The 23,360-nt window shown below is 45.7% G+C and overlaps 1 protein-coding gene across 1 annotated transcript in view; it reads left to right on the forward strand.

Annotated features, from left to right (window-relative positions):
* The window catches only part of LOC135216329 (acetyl-CoA acetyltransferase, cytosolic-like), a 99,105-nt gene that overhangs the window by 49,877 nt on the left and 25,868 nt on the right, over nucleotides 1–23,360 (forward strand). The window contains exon 5 of the mRNA XM_064251518.1: nucleotides 8,801–8,992. Within this exon, the coding sequence (XP_064107588.1) occupies nucleotides 8,801–8,992 (192 nt within the window). The remainder of the gene's footprint in view (nucleotides 1–8,800; nucleotides 8,993–23,360) is intronic.

The following is a 23,360-nucleotide window of genomic DNA, read 5'->3' on the forward strand; positions in this document are numbered from 1 at the left end:
TATACATTTGGTATCTGAACTTTCAAGATAGGCAGTTATAAGCATTTTTAGTGGTGGTTTTAACTATTTGCGGGTTTTAACTATTCATGGGGGTGTCTGGTACACATTCCCCGCAAATACGGGGGGAACACTGTACCTTAACTATGTAGAATCACATCTGAAAACAGTAAAGCTCTTAGTAGTAGGTATAGTCTTTTTCTGAACCAAAGAAAGAGCAGTCTTTTATTCTCTGTTTTAAATCCCAGCTTTTGATATTTTGAGGAGCATAAAGGTAGTACATATATTGTATATGAGTGTATTTGTACTACTATATCATAAAACTTATTTAATTTTGGATGACTGGTTTTTTGTGCTTTTGGATCGAGGCTCAGGGGTCCTCAAGACCATAATTCCCATAATGAATAATGTAAATACAATTAATGCATTCTAGACACCCTAAAATATTTAAAAAATACATTTTATAGGGAATAAACAGTTGTTCATACACGAACAAACCTTCGGTCTTAACAATAGGATAATTTTTTAGTGCCAGCTCGATCCGGTTAAATCGCAGATAAAAAGCAAGGAATCTTGCGAGATCTGGTAACGTGTGCATATATCGGGTGAAAAGTGGTCAAGGACCACGCACCCACGCTACAGCTTTCAGTCTTTTTCTTAACCGCCTAGGTGAGAGTCGTGTTTGACCTCTCTTGGCCTTTTACCTGGTTCGTGCCCGTTTTCGCTTGTGTTTCTGTGTATGTGCGTGCTTGTTTGTATTATGGCTTCTTCTGTTCCTTCTCGGCCTAAAAAACGTGTGTGCTCGGGTACTCAAGGTTTCCCGTGTTCTCGTTTTTTGGCTTCCTCAGCGACTGATCCTCACAGAACATGCACTTTATTTCTACCCTTCCTCGTGGGAGGGATTTATTTCTCCTCTTCCCGATGCTTCATCTCCTGCCACTGTCACACCCCATGCTAGTGTTGTGCCTTTGTCTCCTTCCTTTTCTTCCATCGATTCGTCGTTGGAAGTATCGGGAGGCCCTCAGGCTGATCTATGTTATGATGTAATGTCACCCCCTCTTCCTCGGGAGTTTCAATCCCGAGAGGGAGGAGGCTTTTTCATCAGTTTCTTTCATTTCAGAGTTGGAGGCATCCAAAATGGCGGCGCTCTGGGGGTTGCTTGGGCTACAGGGTCCACCCTCCTTGGAGGGTTTGTTGATGCACTTTTTGGATGCTCGCCTCCCCCCTCCTCCTGGCCTCATCTTTTTTGGTAGTTGAGGTCAGCCATATTGTATTCCTGCACCAGTGACAATTGCCACTTCTTTGAGTCAGAGGAAGCTGTGGTGTCAGTGCTGCTGGTGATGTCACGGGGTCAGCCATTTTGTATCCCATCACCAGTGGTGTCTGCTTCCTCTTTGGATCGAGGGGAAGCTGTGACATCAGAGCCGGTAGTGACGTCACATCCATCCATGGCATCACTCCCAGTTTCCTCCACTGCGCTACCTCGCTCATCTGCGTCATCATCGTTTTCTCCCTCGACGTCATCACTGCCATCCAGTTCGCTGCATCTCCCTTCCATGTTGTTCCATGCGAGAATTAGTGTTTCATTCCTTGTACGATCTGCAGTGGCTGCTTCCTCCTCTACATCGAGTCACGAGTGTGTTGCAACCTCCCACGTTCATGCACATGTTGCAAATTCTTCCCAGGGTTTGACTCCGAGGGATTCTTATTCTATTTCGAATGTTCGAGACACTTCACCTTCGCACATACGTGCGTCCACCCCACACGTGCACGTACCTGGCCATGTACGACAGTCATCTGTTGGGAGTGTGCATAGTGACGTTCCAGTGTTGTGGTTGGCTCAGCACAGGAGTTGGCGCTTGGATCCATCCCAGACAGGTTGATTGGCGTTTTGGGTTGTTTGACTGCTGGCTCTTCTGTTGGTTTACACGAGGAAGGTGCCTTGGATAAGCCTGCACATTCTCTCATCATCGGTCTCCGTTGCCGGAACAGGAGGAGGGAGACACACAAGAGTTTTTTTCTTCCTGTAGTACTGAAGTTGTCGATCTCATTTGCGGGTTCAACAATTTGGAGAGTAGGACTCTGGCTCAGTCGTTTTTCGCTCCTTCCTGCTTGGAAGCCTTGCTGGGAGCTATGCAAGATCCCAAGTCATTGTTTCAATTTCCCTTATTGGGGCATGTCCAGTCGGTCTTGCATAAGGTAAAAGCCTCTGTTTCAGACCGGGACAGGTTGCTTTGCTCAAGGGGTTATGCCAAGTTGCTTCCTCCACCTCTCACGAGGCATAGGAAGTACTATGCCACGAACTCTGCCGACTTGATGTCATGTCATCTTAACCCCGACGTCATTCATCTGAAGCTGGGGTTGACTTTGGAGCAGGTGAGGTCGGTGGCTCCATCCTTATCTCCGCAGGATGCCTCCGTTTTGGATTCTATGGCAGCCTCCATGTTGCAGATGGTTTCTTGGTTGGACTTCTGGTGGGCGGTCATTGCCAAATAACACCTGACAGGTCTCCAGAGGGGTTGGTGAGTGCTTCCTTTCTTGCCAGTTTGTTGCAGTATGGGGGCAAGGCATTGTCGTATCTTGCACACCTCAGCATCAATTTATGGGCTAATATTCTTCTGATTAGAAGAGACTCTGCTTTGTCCAGGATAGAAAGATCAGTTGACCCTGAGTCCTTGCAGGCATTGAGGAAATGGGGCCTTTTGGAATCTCAGTTTCTGTTCCCTCGGACTGAGCTGGAGGATGCGATAGACTGATGCTGGGCTGACACAGACAGTGCACCAGGCTGCGTCAAAGTCAGAGTCTTGTCCTCGGTGACGTCCAGCTCCTCCTCCTCCCCCTGCCCAGCAGCAGTCACGAAGATCGTCACCTGGTAGGCCATCAAGGAGTTCAGTTTCAGCAGGGCCTTCCCGTTCGTCCCAGTCTAGGTCAGAGGTCCAACATCTCTTTCGATCCCACTCTTTTAAGTCGAGAAGGGTCCTAGGGACAGAGGTAAAGGGGGTCATCGGTAGGTTAGGTGCCTCTCCTTCTCCTGTGCCACAGGTGGGGGGCTGCCTGGCAGGCCAGTGGGTCAAGTGGCAGAGTTATGGGGCGGAGAAGTTGGCAGTAGATGTCCGTCAAGTGGGGTATCTACTGCCATTCAACTTCTCTCCCCTGCTCTTGGACAGGCCTCTGCTCAGGAGGGTGTATCCCCCAGATTCTCGGAAGTTCTTGGCTCTCCAGGAGGAAGTGCAGAAGATGCTGGACGAGGATGTGATAGGTGATAGAGGAAGTGGTGCGTCCGTCTCCGGGGTTTTAGTTACATCTTGGTGCCCAAGGCGTCGGGAGGTTGGAGGCCTGTAATTGACTTATCCATCTTGAATCATTTCATCGGGAAAATGAGGTTCAAGATGGAGAACCTACAATCATTGTTGGTAGCTGTGAGTGAAAGCGGCTTCAGGCTGTCGATGGATTTGAAGGACGCATATTTCCAGATCCCTGTTTATCTGGCGTCCAGGAACTTCCTTTGCTTCTCTCTCAGAGACAAGATATTCGAGTTCAAAGTCCTGTGCTTCAGACTGACCACAGCCCCTCAGGTGTTCACAAGGCTATTCTCTCTTGTCTCAAGTTGGGCCCATGGTCAGGGGATCTGTTTGCTGAGGTACCTCGATGATTGGTTGGTCTTGGCAGGTTCCAGGGAGAAGCTGCTGCAGGACAGAGATTGTCTGTTTCAGTTTTGTCTGGAACTGGGCATCGTGGTGAACCAAGAGAAGTCAAACCTCGTACCAAGTCAAAGGATCCTCTATCTGGGCATGGTCATCAATACGGCAGTGTCAAGGGTTTTCCCGTCAGATTAGAAGTTGGAGAAGTTGCGTGTAGTGGCGTGCAACTTCCTGTCGCAACCACATCAGTCGGCGCATCAGTGGCAGGTTCTTCTGGGAATTTTGTCTTCTCTGGAGATTTGTTGGTCTCCAGCTGGGGACTCGCCCCTAATAAGGGTTTCTCTGTCTCTAGAAGCGAGAGAAAACCATCGTTGGTGGTTGGACGACCGAAATCTCTTGAAGAGTGTTCCTCTGCATTCTCTTCCCCTGGACTTCCTTCTGTTTTCAGATGCCTCTCTCGCAGGTTGGGGGCCTAATTTAGGCGGCCTCATTGCCTTGAGTGTTTGGAGTTTGGAGGACAAGCAGCAGCATATCAATGTCTTAGAGTTAAAGGCAGCCTTTCTGGGTCTGAAGGAATTTCGGGAGAAAGTAGAGGGTCATTCTGTTTTTCTCATGTCGGACAACACCACGGTGGTCGCTTACATGAACAAGCAGGGGGACCTGGTTTCACGTCAGCTTCAGGCCTTGAACGTCGAGGTTCATCAGTTGGCGGTCAGCAGTTCGGTAGAGCTCTCAGCCAGGTACTATATCCCAGGCAAACGGAATGTGGTTGCAGACAAGAAGCTCAGTCGTCAGTATCAGATCCTAGGCACAAAATGGTCCCTTCATCAGGTGGTAGCAGACAAGCTCTTCCAGGTTTGGGGGAGACCCATGCTTGGACCTTTTTGCGACTCAGTTCAACAGGAAACTGGAGATATTCTGTTTGGTGGTTCCGGATCCTCTGGCGTTAGCGGAGGACGTATTCCAACATCCCTGGGACAACCTCCCTTTTGTTAGATCCGTCAAGTCCTGAACAGGTTGATGAGTTCACAGAGTCTCAGGATGACTTTGGTACCCCTTCCAAGGCCGCAAGCGGAATGGTTTCTGGATCTGCTCTCATTGTTATCAGAGGTACCAAATGAAATTCCCCCGTGGCAGCATCTACTGTGTCAGCCACATGTAGAAAGTTTCTAACAGTCAGTAGAATCTCTGTCTCTTCACGGTTGGAGGCTATCAAGTATCTCCTCCGAGCAAGAGGCTTTTCTCAGATGACAGCAGGGCATATGTCCAGCAGTCTCAGAAGGTCGACCTCTGTAGTTTACCGAGGCAAATGGGGGATTTACTGTGATTGCCATCGTAAATGGGGTTTTTCTCCACTCGGAACCTCTATTCAGCACATAGCAGACTTTTTGACCCTCCTCAGAGATGAGAAAGGTTTGTCTGTTTCTGCCATTAGAGGCTACAGGGCGGCCCTGAGTTTAGTGTTACATCTTAAAGGTATCGACGTCTCCTCAACCTGGGAACTTTCCTTGCTAGTTAAAGGGTTTGAGCAATCGAGTTCTCCTAGAGAGCTCAAGCCCCTGACGTGGAATGTTTCCTTGGTCCTGAGAAGTTTCACTAAAGCTCCATATGAGCCTTTGTGTCATTTGTCAGACAGGGACTTGACACTCAGAACGGTTTTCCTCCTGGCCTTGGCGTCTATGAAGAGAGTGGGGAACTGCACGGTCTGAGCTATGATTTGAAGCACACCAGGGGTTGGGGGTCAGTGTCCTTCGAATTTGTCCCGGAATTTGTGGCTGACCCAGAATCCTTCGGTGCACAATGATAGGTTCACCTCCTTTTCCATTCTATCATTGAATGACTTTGTGGGCGGTGATTCTCAAGAGCTTTTGTTATGTCCTGTCAGGGTTAGGCATTGCTACCTTAAAAGGACACGCCACCTTAGGCCAGGCTGTTGTAGGCTTTTTGTTAGCATGGGGCATACGAGGAAAGAGGTGTCCAAGAATACAATCTCTTTATGGATGCAGGAAGCCATCAGACAGGCATACTTGACTCTTGATTCCGCCACCCTGTCTGTGCAGGCTAGAGCACATGACGTTAGGGGTATTGGTCCCTCTCTGGCTTTCAAGAAGAATTTGGCTGTTGATAGAATGCTGAGCGCTGGTACTTGGTTACGCCAGTCCACGTTCACCTATTTCTATCTTAGGGATGTTGCCCACAGATCTATGGACACGTTTTCCCTGGGTCCTGTGGTGGCTGCCCAACAGATTGTGTAACGCATCATTGCCCTTAACAGGGCACATTTGTATCTTACCTAAGATAATTGTGTAGATGAGAAAATGAGTGAGTTTGCTGGTCTCTTTCTTTTTCTTGTACCTTTCCTTCTTCCTTCGGGCGGGTTGAGGAATAGACACGTCATTCACTGGACTGGTCTGATGCAGGTAAGTAAGGTAGTCATACTGATAGTTTGGTCACTTGGTATGCAAATAACCAACCCTCTATTCGGTAGCATATAATCCACTCCTTGGCAAGGGGGAGTAGGGAGTGGTAACGAACCCTGGTGCTTTGGTTTGTTATTGGACAGTCAAAGTTTCTCTTTAGTTCCCTATACATACAATGATTCATCCCATATATCATTGTACGTCGCTCAGTGACTGAGTCGTTGGATATCAATGTATCTAGCTTCTCACGGGCATCAGTCCCTCTCCGGTAGATATTTCTATTGGAGCTGGACTGGTGGTTAGGCCCCCAGCCAGTTTAGGATGTCTGTACCTCCCTCCAAGTATGTCTATCCTATTGTTTAGACCGAAGGTTTGTTCATGTATGAACAAATGACAAATTTTATAAGACAATTTGTACTTTTCATAGCTACAAACCTTGAGGTCTTAATGTTGTACTGCCCACCTCTAGCACCTCTAGCCACACCTCTGTTTCCTAAAGACATCCTGGGTTGGGAAAGACTGAATGCTGTGGCATGGGTGCGTGGTCCTTGACCACTTTTTACCCGTTACACGCACATGTTGCCAGATCTCGCAAGATTCCTTGCTTTTCATCTGCGATTTAACCTGATCTAGCTGGTGCTAGAAAATTATCCAATTGTTAAGACCTCAGGTTTGTAGCTATGAAAACTACAAATTGTCTTCAAAAATTTGTCATTTTTTAAATACGGAAAACAGTGAGAAATGAATATAAATGACTAATGAAATGAACATTGTGGAAAACACATGTTAGCGTATGGAAGACAGGGAGAAGGAGGAGAGGTTATTGTTTGGAAGGGGAATCTCTTTCCAGAAGGACTTCAGGTATCAAGGACCTAGCTGGGGTTACTTCTCTTCATTTTTTACTGGCACTATCTGAGGTTACTTCCCTTCTTCATTTTTTACTGGCATTAGGACCAGCTTGAGAGTTACTGAACCCAATTGCACAACAAAACTGTCCAGAGACATTTGTTTCTGGCATCTCTTTAAGATTTTCCTAAAGTTGAACACGGCATTGTCATTAAACATGTTGGAGATACGGATTACAACTTCACTGTTGGAATGATAATTCTCTACAAAATTTCTTACATCACTCTACTTTGCAAACATGCCCTTAATCCCTGAAGTAGGCACATTATGTATGCCCATTTGTTTTCTGAATTTTTCAAACCAGCCACTACTGGCCCTAAATTCACTAACAGCATTGCTTGTAGGTATTTTCGCACTGAGATTGACATGCAACATCCTGCAACACTTTGCTACGAGTTCTTTTTTAAATTCTATTGTATATCTCGTCTTTTTTTACAGAAGGGCTAGCACTTGCAACTTTCTTTGGCCCCATGATGGCTTATTTAGGAGTTGCCCTTGAATAAAAAAAAGCATAAAAAGCATAAAACAATGAACACTAAAGTAGAATAGGTCAAGAGACCACACAGGATACTTTGATAGGGTACACGGTACATGGCCTGGCCATGCGGTGGGTCCTTGAAGGAGCGTTTCCGAGTGTACGAAATACAAGGATACGTACAAAACCTGAGACAAAATTTCATCAGAAAAAGTGTATAAAAACCGAATCGTATGAAAACCAGGGCGTACAAAAACTGAGGTTCCATTTTTATGTTGCAGTGATGTTTCCAGGTCAGTCTTGTTGGTACACTGGCACCACATTAAAAATAATTTTTGAGATGCCAATTTCTTTGCCTATTGATGTCATAGACCTTCTGCTTATCCATAATGTAACAGTCCTATTCTCTTCACAACAAGGATTCCTTAGTCATGTTGAATCATTAAGTGTGCAGGAGTGCAAAACATAGCGTACAAAAATTATGAGGACGAAGCAGGAGCGAATGCACAAACATCCAACTTCTCTGACTGCTTATTCAACATTTTTTGTCAAGAAGAGAAGACTCATGCTTTTCTAGAACCCACAGTGATGCAAGATGTATTAAAGAATGAAGAGATGCAGTAACTGCTTTTTGAATTGTTCATCATTGTAGATAGTATTGAAGGCTCTTTTTCAATGTCTCCTTTATTTTCGATTGCATTGCTTTGGCTTTCATCATTTTCTTTATTTTTCCCAGTTAGTTGTCCTTTTCATGGATGTCCAAATCCACCAGACAAACTGTGGGAGTTTAGAAATACAGTCCATTAGCATTAAACTGCTCAGTAATAAATTATATGGTAAAAGAAGTTCTTAAATTGGGAAATAGTGTTGCTCATCTTTAATACAATTTCCATCATTTCCTTGGTTCTTGCAAAATCATTGTCAGGTATTAGTTGTTTCATATTTTCTACAGATTTAGTTCACTGTTTTATAACTACCTAAGGTTGGAAAATAGAGCTTAAGGCAGCTGTATAGATATTTTTAGCCTTGGATTTACTGTTGAGTATTTAACATTTGTAATTTTTAACAGTGTTGTAGATCAGTAGAGTAGCTTTTTTATTGTGTATGGCATGTTAACTAATTACTGTATATTCCAATCTTCTTATTTAAATACTTGTTAACCTTTAGTGTTGATCATCATTAGTACCTTTTGAAGCTTGCTTCATTCTTTAACAAACTCAATAATTTTATGAAAAGTTTTGCTTTCAACTGGGATATCTTTCATTGAAAACTTATGCCAATAGTTTCAAAATATTTTCCTCATGGTAAAATTCCTTTCCTGACTTTTGTACCTGTCATTTAAATTGAATTTTGTGTTTCAGGATGGAACTGGCACCGTGACAGCTGGAAATGCATCTGGTATCAACGATGGAGCAGCTGCATTACTGCTTGCCAGCGAAATGGAGGCCAAACGCAGGGAAATTCAGCCACTAGCTACTGTAGTTACATGGGCTCAGTCAGGTGTTGAGCCTTCTGTCATGGGAACTGGGCCTATACCTGCTGTTAGGTTAGCAGTAAGTATACTTTGATGCTCTGGAAGTAAAGTACCTACATTTTAAGCTATCTTATTACAATGTTTTAATCTTTGAGATTATTAATATTATTTCAAAGTCATCTTAAACATTAGTACCCTTAAAGATATATATGTACATACATATGTACTTCTAACACTTCCAGCTAAGAGAGAGAGAGAGTTACCACTGTGACATGAGAGAGAGAGAGAGAGAGAGAGAGAGAGAGAGAGAGAGAGAGAGAGCGAGAGAGAGTCAACTGTCCCTTATTTAAAAGAGTGAAATGGAAAGATGATTGAATTTTTTTAATACTATCACATACATTTTTTAATGAAATGGAAAGATTATTGTATTTTTTTAATACTATCACATAAATTTTGCAATTACAATTATATTATGATTTGAAAATATTAATAAACTTGTTACATACATAAGAAATTGGATAAAAATCATTAAAATCATAGACCAATCAGGCGGCAACACTCCCCTACTGTTACATTACTTGACATATTTGGCAGCTCTGGACTTTGTGAGCTTCTCTGGAGGTAGAAAGAAAGATGAGGAAAACAATTTTTATTTGTAATTACAGTTATCTTATTATTTTTATTTTATTATTATTATTATTATTATTATATTATTATTACTACAGTGGTCCCCCCATATTCGCGGGGGATGCGTACCAGTCCCCCCGTAAATAGTTAAAACCCACGAATAGTTGGAACCCCTATAAAAATGCTTTAAACCTCCTTTGTTCCGATACGTAATACAAACCATCGGTCCTTTAACAATATGAATGTAACTTACGGCAGCTGGAACCGGTCGTAAGCTTCGAACAAGGGAGTTCGGTAGTTAACTGCTTGTCTGGGAAGTGAAGATTCGCTTTGCTTTCGGCCGCGTGGGGTGACAGACGTGTTCTCCACTTCTCTCTGCCCGCCTTTCGTCGTATGCTTTGTTTCTTCAATCTTGGTTTGCTATTCTTGTGTGAATGTGTAAAATACTGTAAGTACTTGTGCTTTTGTATTTTATTACCAGTATTATGGATTCTTGTGAGCTGGAGAGTTCCCCACGCCCCCTCATCAGCCGCAGGATTTGCCCTGGTGTGGAGGGCCGTAAGTGTGGGGGCTTCCGCTCCTTCTTGGAGGTTGATCCTCATGAATTGTGTGTTCGGTGTCAGGGGCACGAATGCTCTCGCGCCGAGCCCTGTGATATTTGTGTTTTGTGGTCGGAGGAGCTGTGGGCGCGCTTTGAGGGGAGGAGAAAGTGACGTAAGCCTGCCAGGGAGTCATCGGAAAGTTCTCCGGCTACTCCCCTGGTCACGGACACGTCGTCTTCTTTCCTCCCTCCATCTCAGCTCCCGCGTATGGCTCCTTCCCCTTTGGGGGGTTTCTCGCTCCTCCTCTTCACCCGATCCGTTGAGCGTGGAGGAGGAAGCGAGGTACCCCGACATCCAATTGTACTCGGGGTCTCCCGTTCGCTCGGGGTGGGACTTGTCCCCCCCGGGTGAGGGGGAACCCCTCCTACTAACCCGACTTTTGCCTCCTCAGGTGCGACTGCAGCGGGTGACGACCTCGGCCAGGTGTGGTGCTCGCTGGGTCTCCAGGGGACACCGAGTATCCGGGGGCCTGTTGCATCACCTGGCGAGTGGCTCTGCTCCGGTTACGCATGGTCCGGTAACCACCACCACCACCACCGTATCGACCCCAGGGTATGCCGCCCCTCCTCACCTGGTTTATATGCAGCATATTACAACAGTGACCCCTTCAGCTGCAGTGCAGACCCCGTTTCCTAGCGTTCCGAGGAGGGTCGTAACACCGCCGCCTGGGTTCGTCGCTCTCGCCTCAGCCCCCGACTTCCGGTGCCCCAAGAGCTTGCCCCTGGACCTGCCACCAGTACCCAGGAGGTCGCTGGCCGCTGCCCCGCCTCCTGCTGTACCTGCCGTTCCTGCCGTACCTGATGTACCTGCCGTACCTGGACCAGCCCCTGCCGACGTCGTTCCTGCCTGTGGTGTTGCTGCTCCAGTCGCAGGTCCTTCCAGACAGGTGCAGTGGGGCTGTGTTGCTTCGGCAATTGCCCCGGCTCTGTCCTGGATGGAGGACCTGACGACTGTCCTGAGGAAGCTGATGAAGAAGAAGAGGAAGAGGAGGAAGGTGTCGTCGTCTTCATCATCTTCTTCGTCGTCGTCTGTTGCCGCTCTTCCCCTTCGGCTTCCAAGGCTTCACGGCCGAAGAAGAAGGCTGTCTCCTCCCCCCCTAAGAAGTCTCCTTCGGGAACTTCTAAGGGCCCGTCTCACTCCGGTGGGACGGGGGGTCTTCTGCTGGTCCTCCTGCTCCTTCGGGAGCGGGGCCCGTCTCTTCTTCCACAAGGAAGAAGAAACGGGGACCAGAGGGGTACCGGCTAACACCGGTACTTCCTCACCTGGTGCCTGGGGGCTCTGCCGCTGCATCAGGTTCCGTCTCGGCCTCTCGTTCGCGAGAGGTACCGAGTGTGCGGTCGCCCGCGGGTGACCATGCAGCCAAAGTCCAGGCTTCCGAGTTCGCTCGGTGCTAGGACCGAGGCACGGAGCGGAAGACAGGTGAGAGTTGCTCAGGTGACTCCCGCCAGGCCAGCGATCGCTCTCGTAGCGATACGTGGGTTCCCAGAGTTGACGCGACGGTCCCAGACCAGCCGCAGGTTGAGACAAGGAAGAGGTCCCCTAGGTCGCCGGAACTGGCCAGCGGCTCAACGTGCCGTGAGGACAGGCCCCGCTCCCACTGCCACAGCGGACTCTGCCAGTCCCCTGACCGCTGCTTCCACCGGGACCGGGCGGGTAGGGGGACCAGCAGCAGTTCCTCTGACACTCGGGACCGGAGCCATGACGGGGGGAGCATCAGGTCTTCCTCTCCGATCCACCACTTTCCCCAACAAGGGGGGGGGGGTGAGTGGAAGCCAACAAGAGACAAACCCATGACTTCATATTGCCTTTTGCAATAGGAACAAGTTCTTGCTTGCTAGTTTTAAGAGGTACGCTGGCCTCCCTCTTATTACTTGGGTCCAGAGGTCTGACCATTGATCCTGCGGTACATACCCCGATCATTGGGCAGAGGCTAGGATCCCTCCCTCTGCTCTTATGACCAGGGAGGGAACCAGGTTGGACGAACACCAGTCTGTTCATTGACTCAGATTCCACCCACCAAGAAGTGAGTCTTCCTATTGTTAAAGGACCGATGGTTTGTATTACGTATCGGAACAAATAACAATTTGTCAAAAATTGTATTTTTCCTAACTATACAAACCTGAGGTCCTTTACACATAGTCACACCTCATGCCACCCCTCACTCTGTTTTTCTGGGCCTAAAGCAAAGTGAATCTTCACCTCCCAGTCGCGCGGTGCGCTGACTGTCGGACAAGCAGTTAACGTCCAAACTCCCTTGTTCGAAGCTTATGACTGGTTCCAGCTGCCGTAAGTTACATTCCTATTGTTAAAGGACCTCAGGTTTGTATAGTTAGGAAAAATTCAATTTTCAACAAATTGTTATATTTTGTTAGTTAAAACTCAAGAAAAACACACTAAAAATTTGTATACCTGGTTTTTATGCATGACACTTACCTGGCAGGTATATATATAGCTTATCCTCTTGACGCACTGGCAGAATTTCAAAACTCGCGGCAACCGCTAGTACACTGGTAGTTCAGGTGATGGCCACCCCGTTCCCGTGGCGCTGGTACTTGGAACTATTCCCGTTTTCCTCAGATTTTCTCTGCCAGCCGAACCGGCAACATCGTTGTTGGTTCTCTGATAGAATTTCCTGCTCGTTGACTGACTTTTTGGATATTGGTATCGTATTCACGAAGTTAGCGTGGCAATCGCATTTGGTTTGGATTTTGATTTAGTATGTCTGATTCAGGAAGTATGTTTAGAGTTTGTGTGAAAGAAGGGTGTAAGGTGAGACTGCCGAAATCATCGGTAGATCCACATACTATTTGTAAGAAGTGGTCCGGGAGTTTTGTATGTACGTGGGACAATAGGTGCAATGAATGTCAGTGTCTGAATGAGAAAGAGTGGAAGGCTCTTATGAAGTATGTTGAGAGATTAGAAAAAGATCGGGTTAGAAGATCTGTCTCTAGGAGTGAGAGATCGGGGTCTTCGAGTAAGCCTTTGAATGAATCTTTGCATGTGTCTTCTCCAGCTCATTCACATGTAGACGTAGCACCTTCCCCTCAGGTTTCTCCTGCGCCCGTTGCTGTATCTGAGGATACTACTGATCCACAAATTGTGAAAGTGTTCGCTGCCCTTGCGTCCACGGGAGATCAAATTAAATGATTAACAGACAAAGTGGAAGTGTTTAGTGACAGTGTTGTGGAGGGGGCGCCTGATCGTCCCTCTCGTGCTCCTAGACCGAGACCTCTGTCAAGCTCCCAGACCCAAGGGAGAAGGCATGTCGACAGTCGAAGGGAGGCGAGAGGGGTTTACTAGTGATCAGTCGTCCCTTCAGGCAGTCCTGTTGCTTCCCAGGCTGCAGCAGCACGCCATGGAAAAGGCGATACTGGGAAGTGCCGTTATTCATCGGATAGTTCGGCGTCAGGAAGGAGTATCACGTCCTCTCAAGAGGTCATACTTTCCGTCCTCATCACAGGATGAAAGGGCTGTTGATCAAGAAGGGTGGAGTAGCCCTGAGATTTTTTCATCGGAGGATGAAGAAGTTATCCCTATCAAAAGGAAGAGGATTTCTCGTCAGTTGGAAGTAACTAGCGGTGCGGTGAGAGGTGTTTCTCCGGTTAGAGGAACTCCACTGTGTAGACCGCAGGTTCGCTTGCCTCTCCGTGTTAGCCCGGTGCGTCCTCGATCTCCTCATCATCAGGAGTCTCGTAAGGAAGCGGAGACGAAGGAAGTTCTGCGGGACATGCAGGAGAGATTAGCAGTGATTGTCCAATCGTGGGAGAAGCCCGAACAACCTTCGGTTAGACGTAAGGACTCGTCTCTCCCGGTTAAGTCCTCCAAGAGGACGCAGGACGTGCAGCGCAAGCCAGGACGCAGTGCATCCCTTAAGAAGGACGAGGCAGTGCAGGACGCAGGACGCAAGAGGAAGAGTGATGGACGCATGGTGGACGCATATGTTCAGGAGGACGCAGGACGCAGGCGGCAGCAAGTGGAAACTTTTTCTCGACAAGGAAGAGAGGAGTTTTACAAGGAGACAGCTCTGCATTCGCTCTCTAAGCAGGCTCTGCATAAGGATCCCGCTTTGGAGAGTCATCAGGATCTTGGTTTTCAAGATATTTCTTCGCAGGAGGAAGAATTTGTGGAGAGTGCGGAAGAGGACAAGAATGTGGAAGCTCCTTCCTCGGACTACAAGAGACTAACAGAGTGCCTTCTTTCTTTGTTTGAAGGAGATTTTCAACCTTCAGGCCCGCCATCGCCTTTGTCTCAATTTTTGAGACGAAAGACAAACCAGAAATCGTCTTTTTTGAAAATGACTTTGTCTAATTTCGGCCTAGAAAGAAATCCCTTCAAACGCGTTAAATGGTCGGTTGAAGGATAGAAGAGGAGAGTCGGGGAAGACTTCTTTTGCTTTTCCTCCGGCCAAGTTGGCTTCTAAGTCTGGCGTTTGGTATGCTACGGGGGAAAGTCTTGGCCTGGGAGTTCCTGCCTCCTCCCAGGGAGACTTTTCCAACATAGTGGACAGCTCCCGTAGACATGCTTTACATTCAGCCAGTGTGGTGGACTTCGTCAGAGTTCGACCATTTACTCAAAGGTATCTATCGGACTTTTGAGGTTTTTAATTTTCTTGACTGGTCGTTGGGGGCCCTGGCGCGGACTTCGGAGATGGAAGATTCGTCAGAATCCGAGTTACCGAGAAGTATCATGTCCTGTATGGATAAAGCCTTGAGAGATGGAGCTAATGAATTGGCTTCACTTTTTACAGCAGGCGTTTTGAAGAAAAGACATCTTTTGTGCTCGTTCGCTGCTAAAGGAGTCTCGAACGCGCAAAAGTCGGAGTTGATGTTCTCTCCTCTTTCAGGACAGCTCTTCCCTCAGGATATCATTAATGACATCTCGCTCTCCCTCACTCAGAAGGCTACTCAGGATCTACTAACGTCTTCTGTAAGGAAGTATTTACCTTCTAATGTAATGAAGAAGACTCCGAAGGATACAAGAACATCACAGCAGCCCTTTCGGGGTAGGACTTTTTCCCGACCAGCATTTAGAGGGAAAAGAGTTCCAGCCAAAAGAGGTTCGAAAACCTCAACCAAGCAATGAGTCAGAAGTCCTCCAGACTTGTGTGGGGGCCAGACTTTTAGACTTCTGGGAAGTCTGGCAAAGCAAAGGAGCGGATCCTTGGTCTGTAAAGGTAGCGAAGGAAGGATACAAGATCCCCTTTCTCAAGAAACCACCTCTCGCTACAGCTCCGAGAGCCCTAGGGGCTCATTACATCGATTTAGAGAAGAGAGAGGCTCTTTGGCATCAAGTTGTCAGCATGTTAGAAAAGGGGGCCATAGAACCGGTTCTGGATCACGAATCCCCAGGTTTACAAACCGTCTGTTTCTAGTACCGAAGTCATCAGGAGGTTGGAGGCCAGTACTGGACGTAAGTCAGCTAAACTTGTTCGTAGAAAAGACTAAGTTTACGATGGAGACGAACGATTCAGTGCTGGCAGCGGTACGACCAGAGGACTGGATGGTAACGCTGGACCTTCAGGATGCGTACTTCCATATTCCGATTCATCCCAGGTCCAGGAAATATTTGAGATTCGTGATCCAGGACAGGATTTATCAATTCAAAGCCCTTTGCTTCGGTCTGTGCACGGCTCCTCAAATTTTTACAAGAATGATGTCGAATGCGGCGAAGTGGCTTCATTTGTTAGGAGTCAGAGTCTCTCTCTACCTCAACGATTGGCTCATAAGAGCACAATCAAAACAGCAATGTCTGGAGGATACGAACATCACATTGGAGTTAACTCAGCAGCTGGGTCTGATGGTAAACCTGAAAAAGTCACGGTTGATCCCCTCTCAGGAGCTAGTTTATTTGGGGATTCTGATATCCTCAGTGACTTTTCGGGCTTTTCCGTCACCCGAAAGGCAGAACATGTGCCTGCGGAAAGTGCAAGAATTCCTATTGAAAGACCAATGCTCGGCGAGAGAGTGGATGAGCCTGCTGGGGACACACTCTTCGTTAGAGCGGTTCATTTCCCTAGGGAGACTTCACATGAGGCCCTTACAGTTCTTTTTGAACGAAGTCTGGCCAAGAAGATCGCAACCAGATTCCTTCCGGTTTCCAATTCCTTCAAAGATAAAGGAGGAATTAAAGTGGTGGCTAGTTCCGGGGAGGTTGTCAGAGGGTACGTCACTCCAGCAGAGGAACCCAGACCGGATATTATTTTCCGACGCGTCAGACGCAGGCTGGGGAGCGACGCTGGGCCCTCGGGAGGAGTCAGGCCTTTGGAAAGAAGAAGAGAAGGCATGGCACATAAACAGGAAGGAACTGATGGCGATCTTCTTGGCTCTGAAAGCGTTCAGACCGTGGATCAGCGGCAAAGTGGTGCAGATCAACGCGGACAATACCACAGCTCTGGCATATATACGAAAACAAGGAGGAACCCACTCGTTGTCCCTTTGCAACTTGGCGAAGGAGATTCTTCTGTGGTCGCAGAGAGAAAATGTCACCCTGCTCACCAGGTTCATTCAAGGAGAGAAGAACGTCAGAGCGGACCTGTTGAGCAGGGAAGGACAAGTGCTTTCCACGGAGTGGATGTTGCATCTTCAAGTATGCCAGAGACTGTGGAAGTTCTGGGGTACACCAGTAGTGGATCTTTTCGCTACCGCAGTGACGAAGAGGTTACCGAACTATTGTTCTCCAATCCCGGACCCTCTTGCAGTCGCAGTCGATGCCTTCCTACTAGATTGGACGGGTCTAGATGCGTACGCATTTCCCCCGTTCAAGATTTTAGGAAGGGTAATGAAAAAATTCAGAGAAAGTCGAGGAACAAGGCTGACTCTGATAGCCCCATACTGGCCGGCCCAAACGTGGTTCACAGAGGTACTGGAATGGACAGTGGATTCTCCGAGAAGTCTACCCCACGAGAGTAGATCTTCTCAAACAACCCCACTTCGACAAGTTCCACAAGAACACCCTCGCTCTGGGTCTGACTGCGTTCAGACTATCGAAAGACTTGTCAGAGCGAGGGGTTTTCTAGAGAAGCAGCGAAGGCAGTTGCAAGAGCACGAAGGCCATCAACTATCAAAGTGTACCAGTCGAAGTGGGATAACTTCCGTAAATGGTGTAAGAATCGGAAGATTTCTTCATCCAGTACCTCTGTGACGCAAATTGCAGATTTCCTTCTGTATCTGAAGAAGGAACTGGGTTTGGCTAATCAGACAATTAAAGGTTATAAGTGTATGTTGTCCGCAGTGTTTAGACACAGAGGTTTAGATCTGTCCAACGACGCAGATCTTAGAGATCTTCTCAGATCTTTTAATACAAAGAAGGATCGACTTTGCAGAACTCCTTCTTGGAATTTGGATGTCGTTCTCAAGTTCTTGGGAACGGATAGGTTTGAACCTATGGGCAGTTCGTCTTTGCGAGAGCTAACGAAGAAGACTATTTTCTTAGTAGCCTTAGCTACAGCTAAAAGGATTAGCGAGCTGCAAGCTATTGACAAGCAAGTAGGTTGGAAGCACAACAAAGCAGTTTGTTCTTTTCAACAGGAGTTCTTAGCAAAGAATGAGAATCCTTCGCATCTGTGGCCAAGATCATTTGAGATTGAAGGACTGGCTGATCTAGTAGGTCAAGAACAAGAAAGGGTTCTTTGCCCAGTAAGAGCCTTACGGTTTTACGTAGAAAGGACAAGAAGCATTAGGGGGACTTCATGTTCTCTGTGGTGCTCTGTTAAAGATCCTACTAGACCTATGTCTAAAAATGCGATGGCTTTCTTTGTAAGAGAAGTCATTAAAGAAGCTCATTTACTTTGTCAGGAAGAATGCTTCGGCTTGATTAAGGTTAAAGCTCATGAGGTGAGAGCAGTAGCTACGTCCTTAGCATTCAGGAAAAATTTAGCCCTCAAGGACATTATAGATTCGACGTTTTGGAGGACAAACTCTGTGTTTGCCTCTCATTACCTTAGAGACGTGAAGACAACTTTTGATAATTGTCAAACGTTAGGCCCGTACGTATCCTCAGGTACAGTACTGGGCAAAGGAGTTTCCACCCCATAACCTAATAACATGCTAGGTTTTTATTTTAATTAGGTTATAGTGTTTTTTATGGTTGTCTGAGAAGGTTAATACCAGCTCAGTTTTTTCGTGTAGTGTTTATTATTGTATGTGTGTGTGGTTCAGGTGACTAACTTTCCTAGCATGAATGCCCGTGGTAAATGAGGGCTAGGGTTCTCTGTCAGCAGATTGGTCATGTCCAGTTGTCAGACCCTTGTTGTTAGCTTTCTCAACAAACAGGTCACATCCTAGTTGAGAGCTACTAAGGTTTAGCAGGCTAAGAGGCAGGACCTACGAAGTCAGCTACCTTAGCAGGTAAGGAACTTAATAAATAATTTTAAAAATTAGTTAATTTTTGAATTATGACGATGTTGCTGTTTGTGACCCACCTCCAAATGTGTCAATCAGCTATATATATACCTGCCAGGTAAGTGTCATGCATAAAAATGATATTGTTATGATACAATAAAGTTTTATGCATACTTACCTGGCAGGTATATATAATTAAATTCCCACCCTCCTCCCCTCAGGAGACAGGGTTCAGAGAAAATCTGAGGAAAACGGGAATAGTTCCAAGTACCAGCGCCACGGGAATAGTTCCAAGTACCAGCGCCACGGGAACGGGGTGGCCATCACCTGAACTACCAGTGTACTAGCGGTTGCCGCGAGTTTTGAAATTCTGCCAGTGCGTGAAGAGGATAAGCTATATATATACCTGCCAGGTAAGTATGCATAAAACTTTATTGTATCATAACAATATCATTTTTTATAAGTTTTATCACAAAAAGTTCACTTAATGATAAAATTGATAAAAAAAAAGGAATTTGTGGATATTTTTCATAGAATAGGCAAATTTTCCACAAATAATGCGGGGAAATGTTCCAGAGAGATCTGCAAATGCGTGAGTCCGCGAATACGGGGAGTCCACTGTATTTGAAAATATTAATAAACATATACATCTACCATAAAATTCTCTCATCTCAGTAAGAGAGAGGAGTTATCTTTACTTAAAAGTGAATTAAAAGGTTATTTTTATTTATTTAAAATACTATTCTACAAATTTTGTTATTATAGTTTTATTATTTTTATAATATTTTTATTATTATTAATTGATAATATCAATAAACATATTACATACATGCACCAGAAATATTAACGTATTTCTCTTTACTAGACACTGACAACAACAAAATTTATGTTTGTATTTTTTGTCTTCCAAAGATGTAGTATTACCTTTACTAGCATTTTTAAAACACTATAAACACACACACTGTGCATATGCACTAATACCAAGAGAGAGAGAGAGAGTATTATTATTTTTAATATTTAATATCACTCATTCTTATTAAACTTAATACTATAGCATTAATCAATATTAATATTAAAAAATTAGTAAAATACACTAATTAGTGAATATCAACGGAAAAACACGCAAAGAGGCGAGTTCTCTGTGAGTAATTTTTAGATAGGTTCCACAGAAAAATCCACGAATAGGTGAGTCTGCGAATCTGGAGACCGTGAATATGGGGGATCCACTGTATACAGCATACTATATAAGTTTTTTAATATTTTAAAAAATTGCTGTCCAATGGTTTGCAGTACTGCGCAGCCTCACAAAAATGAAGTAAAACAGTTTACACTCAGACATAGAAAGGGTTTTGGCAGGTGGAAAAGGCCTGGAGAAGTTTACAAGGGTGAGGGGGGGCACACCTCAGATGGCTGGGTACCATGGGAGGAGAGGGCCAGTGTGGGGAGAGGGAGAGAGAACAGTAACTGAGGTATGTTAACATTGAAACCTAAGTACACTAACACACACTTCTTCATCTTCTTTACTTTCTAATTTATATTTTAAGCTACAGTATTCTTGTTTATATTTTTACTGTATTTTATAATTTTTTATTTATTCAATCCATAAAATAACATAATCCTGTCTACACATCATTCAATGGCGTCAGTGAACTTGCTACTGTCTGTTTGGTGTTGTCTTGCCTGAATATAAAATTTGCATTTTAAATATTTTTACTGTGATTAGATGTAAAATAACAACAGTGATACAATGTTCTCTTCCATACTGTTATGATATGGGTGATAATCAACTAAACTTGTAATGAAATAGTACAGTACAGTAAATCAAGCAAAGCTAAAAAATTAGCAACATGTACCTATGCTTGCATGCACTCTTAAGATGGCATCAGTGAACTTCCTGAAGCTAGTTTGGTTACATGTTTGATAGAATAGCAATTACTGTATGTTACAGTAACACACACACACTCCACTATTTTATTTATATTTTATGCTACAATAGCTTCATGCACACTGTTTTACTGGATTTTATTGCAGTGTCTTACCGAACAATTATAAAGCTGTAGGTTCCCTACGAATGGCAGACAATAGATTCAAAACTTCCGTGGTGGCACCACCATTGCTGATGTAGGTGACGTCATCTCCCTTCCCTCGAGGGAGCTACAGTTGCAACTGACCAGGTAACATCAATTCATTCTCTGCCGGCTTCTGGTGAACATCGGTGGTCGTTGCAGACATTTTTTTCATTTGGTGGGAATTATTTCTTACCAATATCGGTGAAGTATTCAACTTTGTGTTTTGTGGGATTGAAGCTAGTTAGCTGAATTTCTTTTTTGCAATTTTGTGGTCTTACCACCATGTCGGACTCTAGTCCATCAGTAGTTAGGTTTTGTGCCGGAGGGTGCAAAACTAGGTTAGTTAAACCAATAGTATATGATTCGCACAATAAGTGCATTAAGTGTAGGGGTTGAGTCCTCTAGAGAGTCTACTTGTGATGAATGCAAGGATCAGAGTGAACAACAGCGAAAGTTTTTGTTTCTCACCCGGGGAAGGTAATTAAGGATAGGAAGAGGAAAGCAGCTTTAGAGCTGAAAGTAAGACTAGTATATATAGCTTCTTCTGCTTCTTCTATCGAAGCACCTGCTCCTATCCCTTCTTCTTCTCCTCTTATTATGCCTCGAGTCTAAATTTGAAAAGAAATTTGATGTATTAGTCAATACTGTTATGCATTTAGGTTTATCTGTAGTCTTTCTTGGAAAAGACTTCTAGTGAAGTGAAAAGTGTCATTGCAATGCAATCGGAGGGGGTGGCTGTTTGTCCCGACAGTTGTCCTACTGAAGGTCCCTGTCCCCCTCCCCCGCCTCGGGGAAGACATACCAGAGGTCCAAGGGAGACTGTTGGGGTTTGCCCACAGACAGTTGCTTCCTCCATCACTCCTGTGGTGAGCCAGCAGGATTCGGCTAAACACCATTGGAAAGGTGTGTCGTTTGGTAATAAGTTGTTGTCAGAGTCAAGTGATTTGTCGCCGGTTAGACGTTGCAAGCGGCCCGATTCTTCAGCCTCACGTCTGTTGAAGTGACGTTCAACTGAAGAGGTGTTCTCTCCACCCCCTATTAAGAGGAACAGAGAGGTAGACAATCCTCACCTGTCGTTTAGCGTAGCTACATGGACTTCGCCTTGGGGTTCTCACGTCAGCAACAACCGACTTCAAACTCAGTTGTGGAACAGCCAATTCTAAGTCCGTCAAGATCTTTGACTCGTCAGGCTGTTGAAAGTTTGCCTTCGACTTTGCGTGTGACAGATACTTTGACTGGCGCGAGACCTCTGGTGTAGATCATGTCGAAGTTCACAAACCCAGTTGCTATGACTTCAACTCAGGAAGATGAGAATTTCGTTCCTCTCCGTCGACAATTGCAGGAGCTGATGACCTGGATGAAAGAAATTAAACAATGGCCGAAGAACAATGAGTCGAATTCAGAACCCTCCCTGTCACCTATCTATTCGGATGACAAGGAAGATTTAGAAGCGGACTCTATTCCGCTTTTGTGCTATTCTAAGCTTTTACGCTATCTTCTGGACAAGTACCCAGATTACTTCATAGCAGCCACTTCCAGGTTGCCTACTTCCATCTTCCTGATGAGAAGAAGAATTTCGATCCCCTTCCCCTGAGGCTCGTACTTTTTAAGGCAGCTAAACGATCACGTCATGATGTAGAAGACTGGTTAAAGATCAAGAGAGAGCTCGGGAAAGTGACTCACCTATTCTCTGTCTAAACTGATTAAGAAGAGGTATAGGTTTACGTAACAGGAGAAGCTCCCTCCCAGGGGACTTCTCTTGCCTAGTAGACGCAAATAGAAGGTCTGCGTTTCCAGCAGGAAAAATTATATTTACGTCACCCGAATTGGATCATTTGGTAAAGAATGTTTTCAAGATTTTGGAGATTATGAGCTTCTTGGACTGGACGATCGGAGCCCTCGCTACGAAAATAGAGGACTGCCATACTCTCCAGGAAGACCTGGCATCGGACTGGCTTGGGGTTTTGTTGTGTGCAGACAAATCAGTTCGGGATGGTTGCAACGAGCTGGCCTCTCATTTTGCATTCAGTACTCTCAAGAAAAGGAAGCTCTGGTGTTCTTTTGTTTTGAGAGGAGTCGCTTCACCTTAGAAGTCCGCCATTTTGGTTTCGTCTCTCGACAAGAATCATCTGTTCCCCGAAGAGACAGTAGCCAAGTTGCTTTCCACATTAGAAAAGAAGTCAACTAATGACTTGCTCGCTCAGTCTTCTAAGCGAGTTAAACCTTTGACTGTGACTCCTACCACCTCGGAATCGCCCTTGCAGAAGAAACCCTTTCGAGGGGTCAAGTCTAGACCATTCGTCAGGCCTCGATCGAACTTGCGACACCCGACCAAGTCCTTGACCAAACCCGACACCAAATCATCCAAGTGATCCTTCAGTCCTTCATGCTCTGGTAGGGGGTAGACTGAGCCTCTTCTGGGAGGAATGGAGTTGCAGAGGGGCAGAGCCCTGGGTGATCCAAGTTCTCCAGTTCGGTTACTCCATTCCTCTCAAAGACACTTCGCCTCTATCCAATGTTCCCATTGCATTACCCGCCTACTCTCCAGGCTTGGAGAAATTTGTAGCTTTAACTTGAGAAATAGAGGCTCTCATGCAGAAGGCAGTCATAGAGGCGATAAGCGACAGACCATCCCTGGGGTTTTACAACTGTGTTTGTAGTCCCCAAGTCATCAGGGGGCTGGAGGCCCATACTGGATGTAAGCACACTGAACATGTTTGTTCAGAAGACCAAATTTAATATGGAAACGACTCATTCGGTGTTGAAATCCCTTCACCAAGGGGATTAGATGGTATCCCTGGATATGCAGG

Source organism: Macrobrachium nipponense, chromosome 19 (genome assembly GCF_015104395.2).
Source record: "Macrobrachium nipponense isolate FS-2020 chromosome 19, ASM1510439v2, whole genome shotgun sequence".
NCBI lineage: Eukaryota > Metazoa > Arthropoda > Malacostraca > Decapoda > Palaemonidae > Macrobrachium > Macrobrachium nipponense.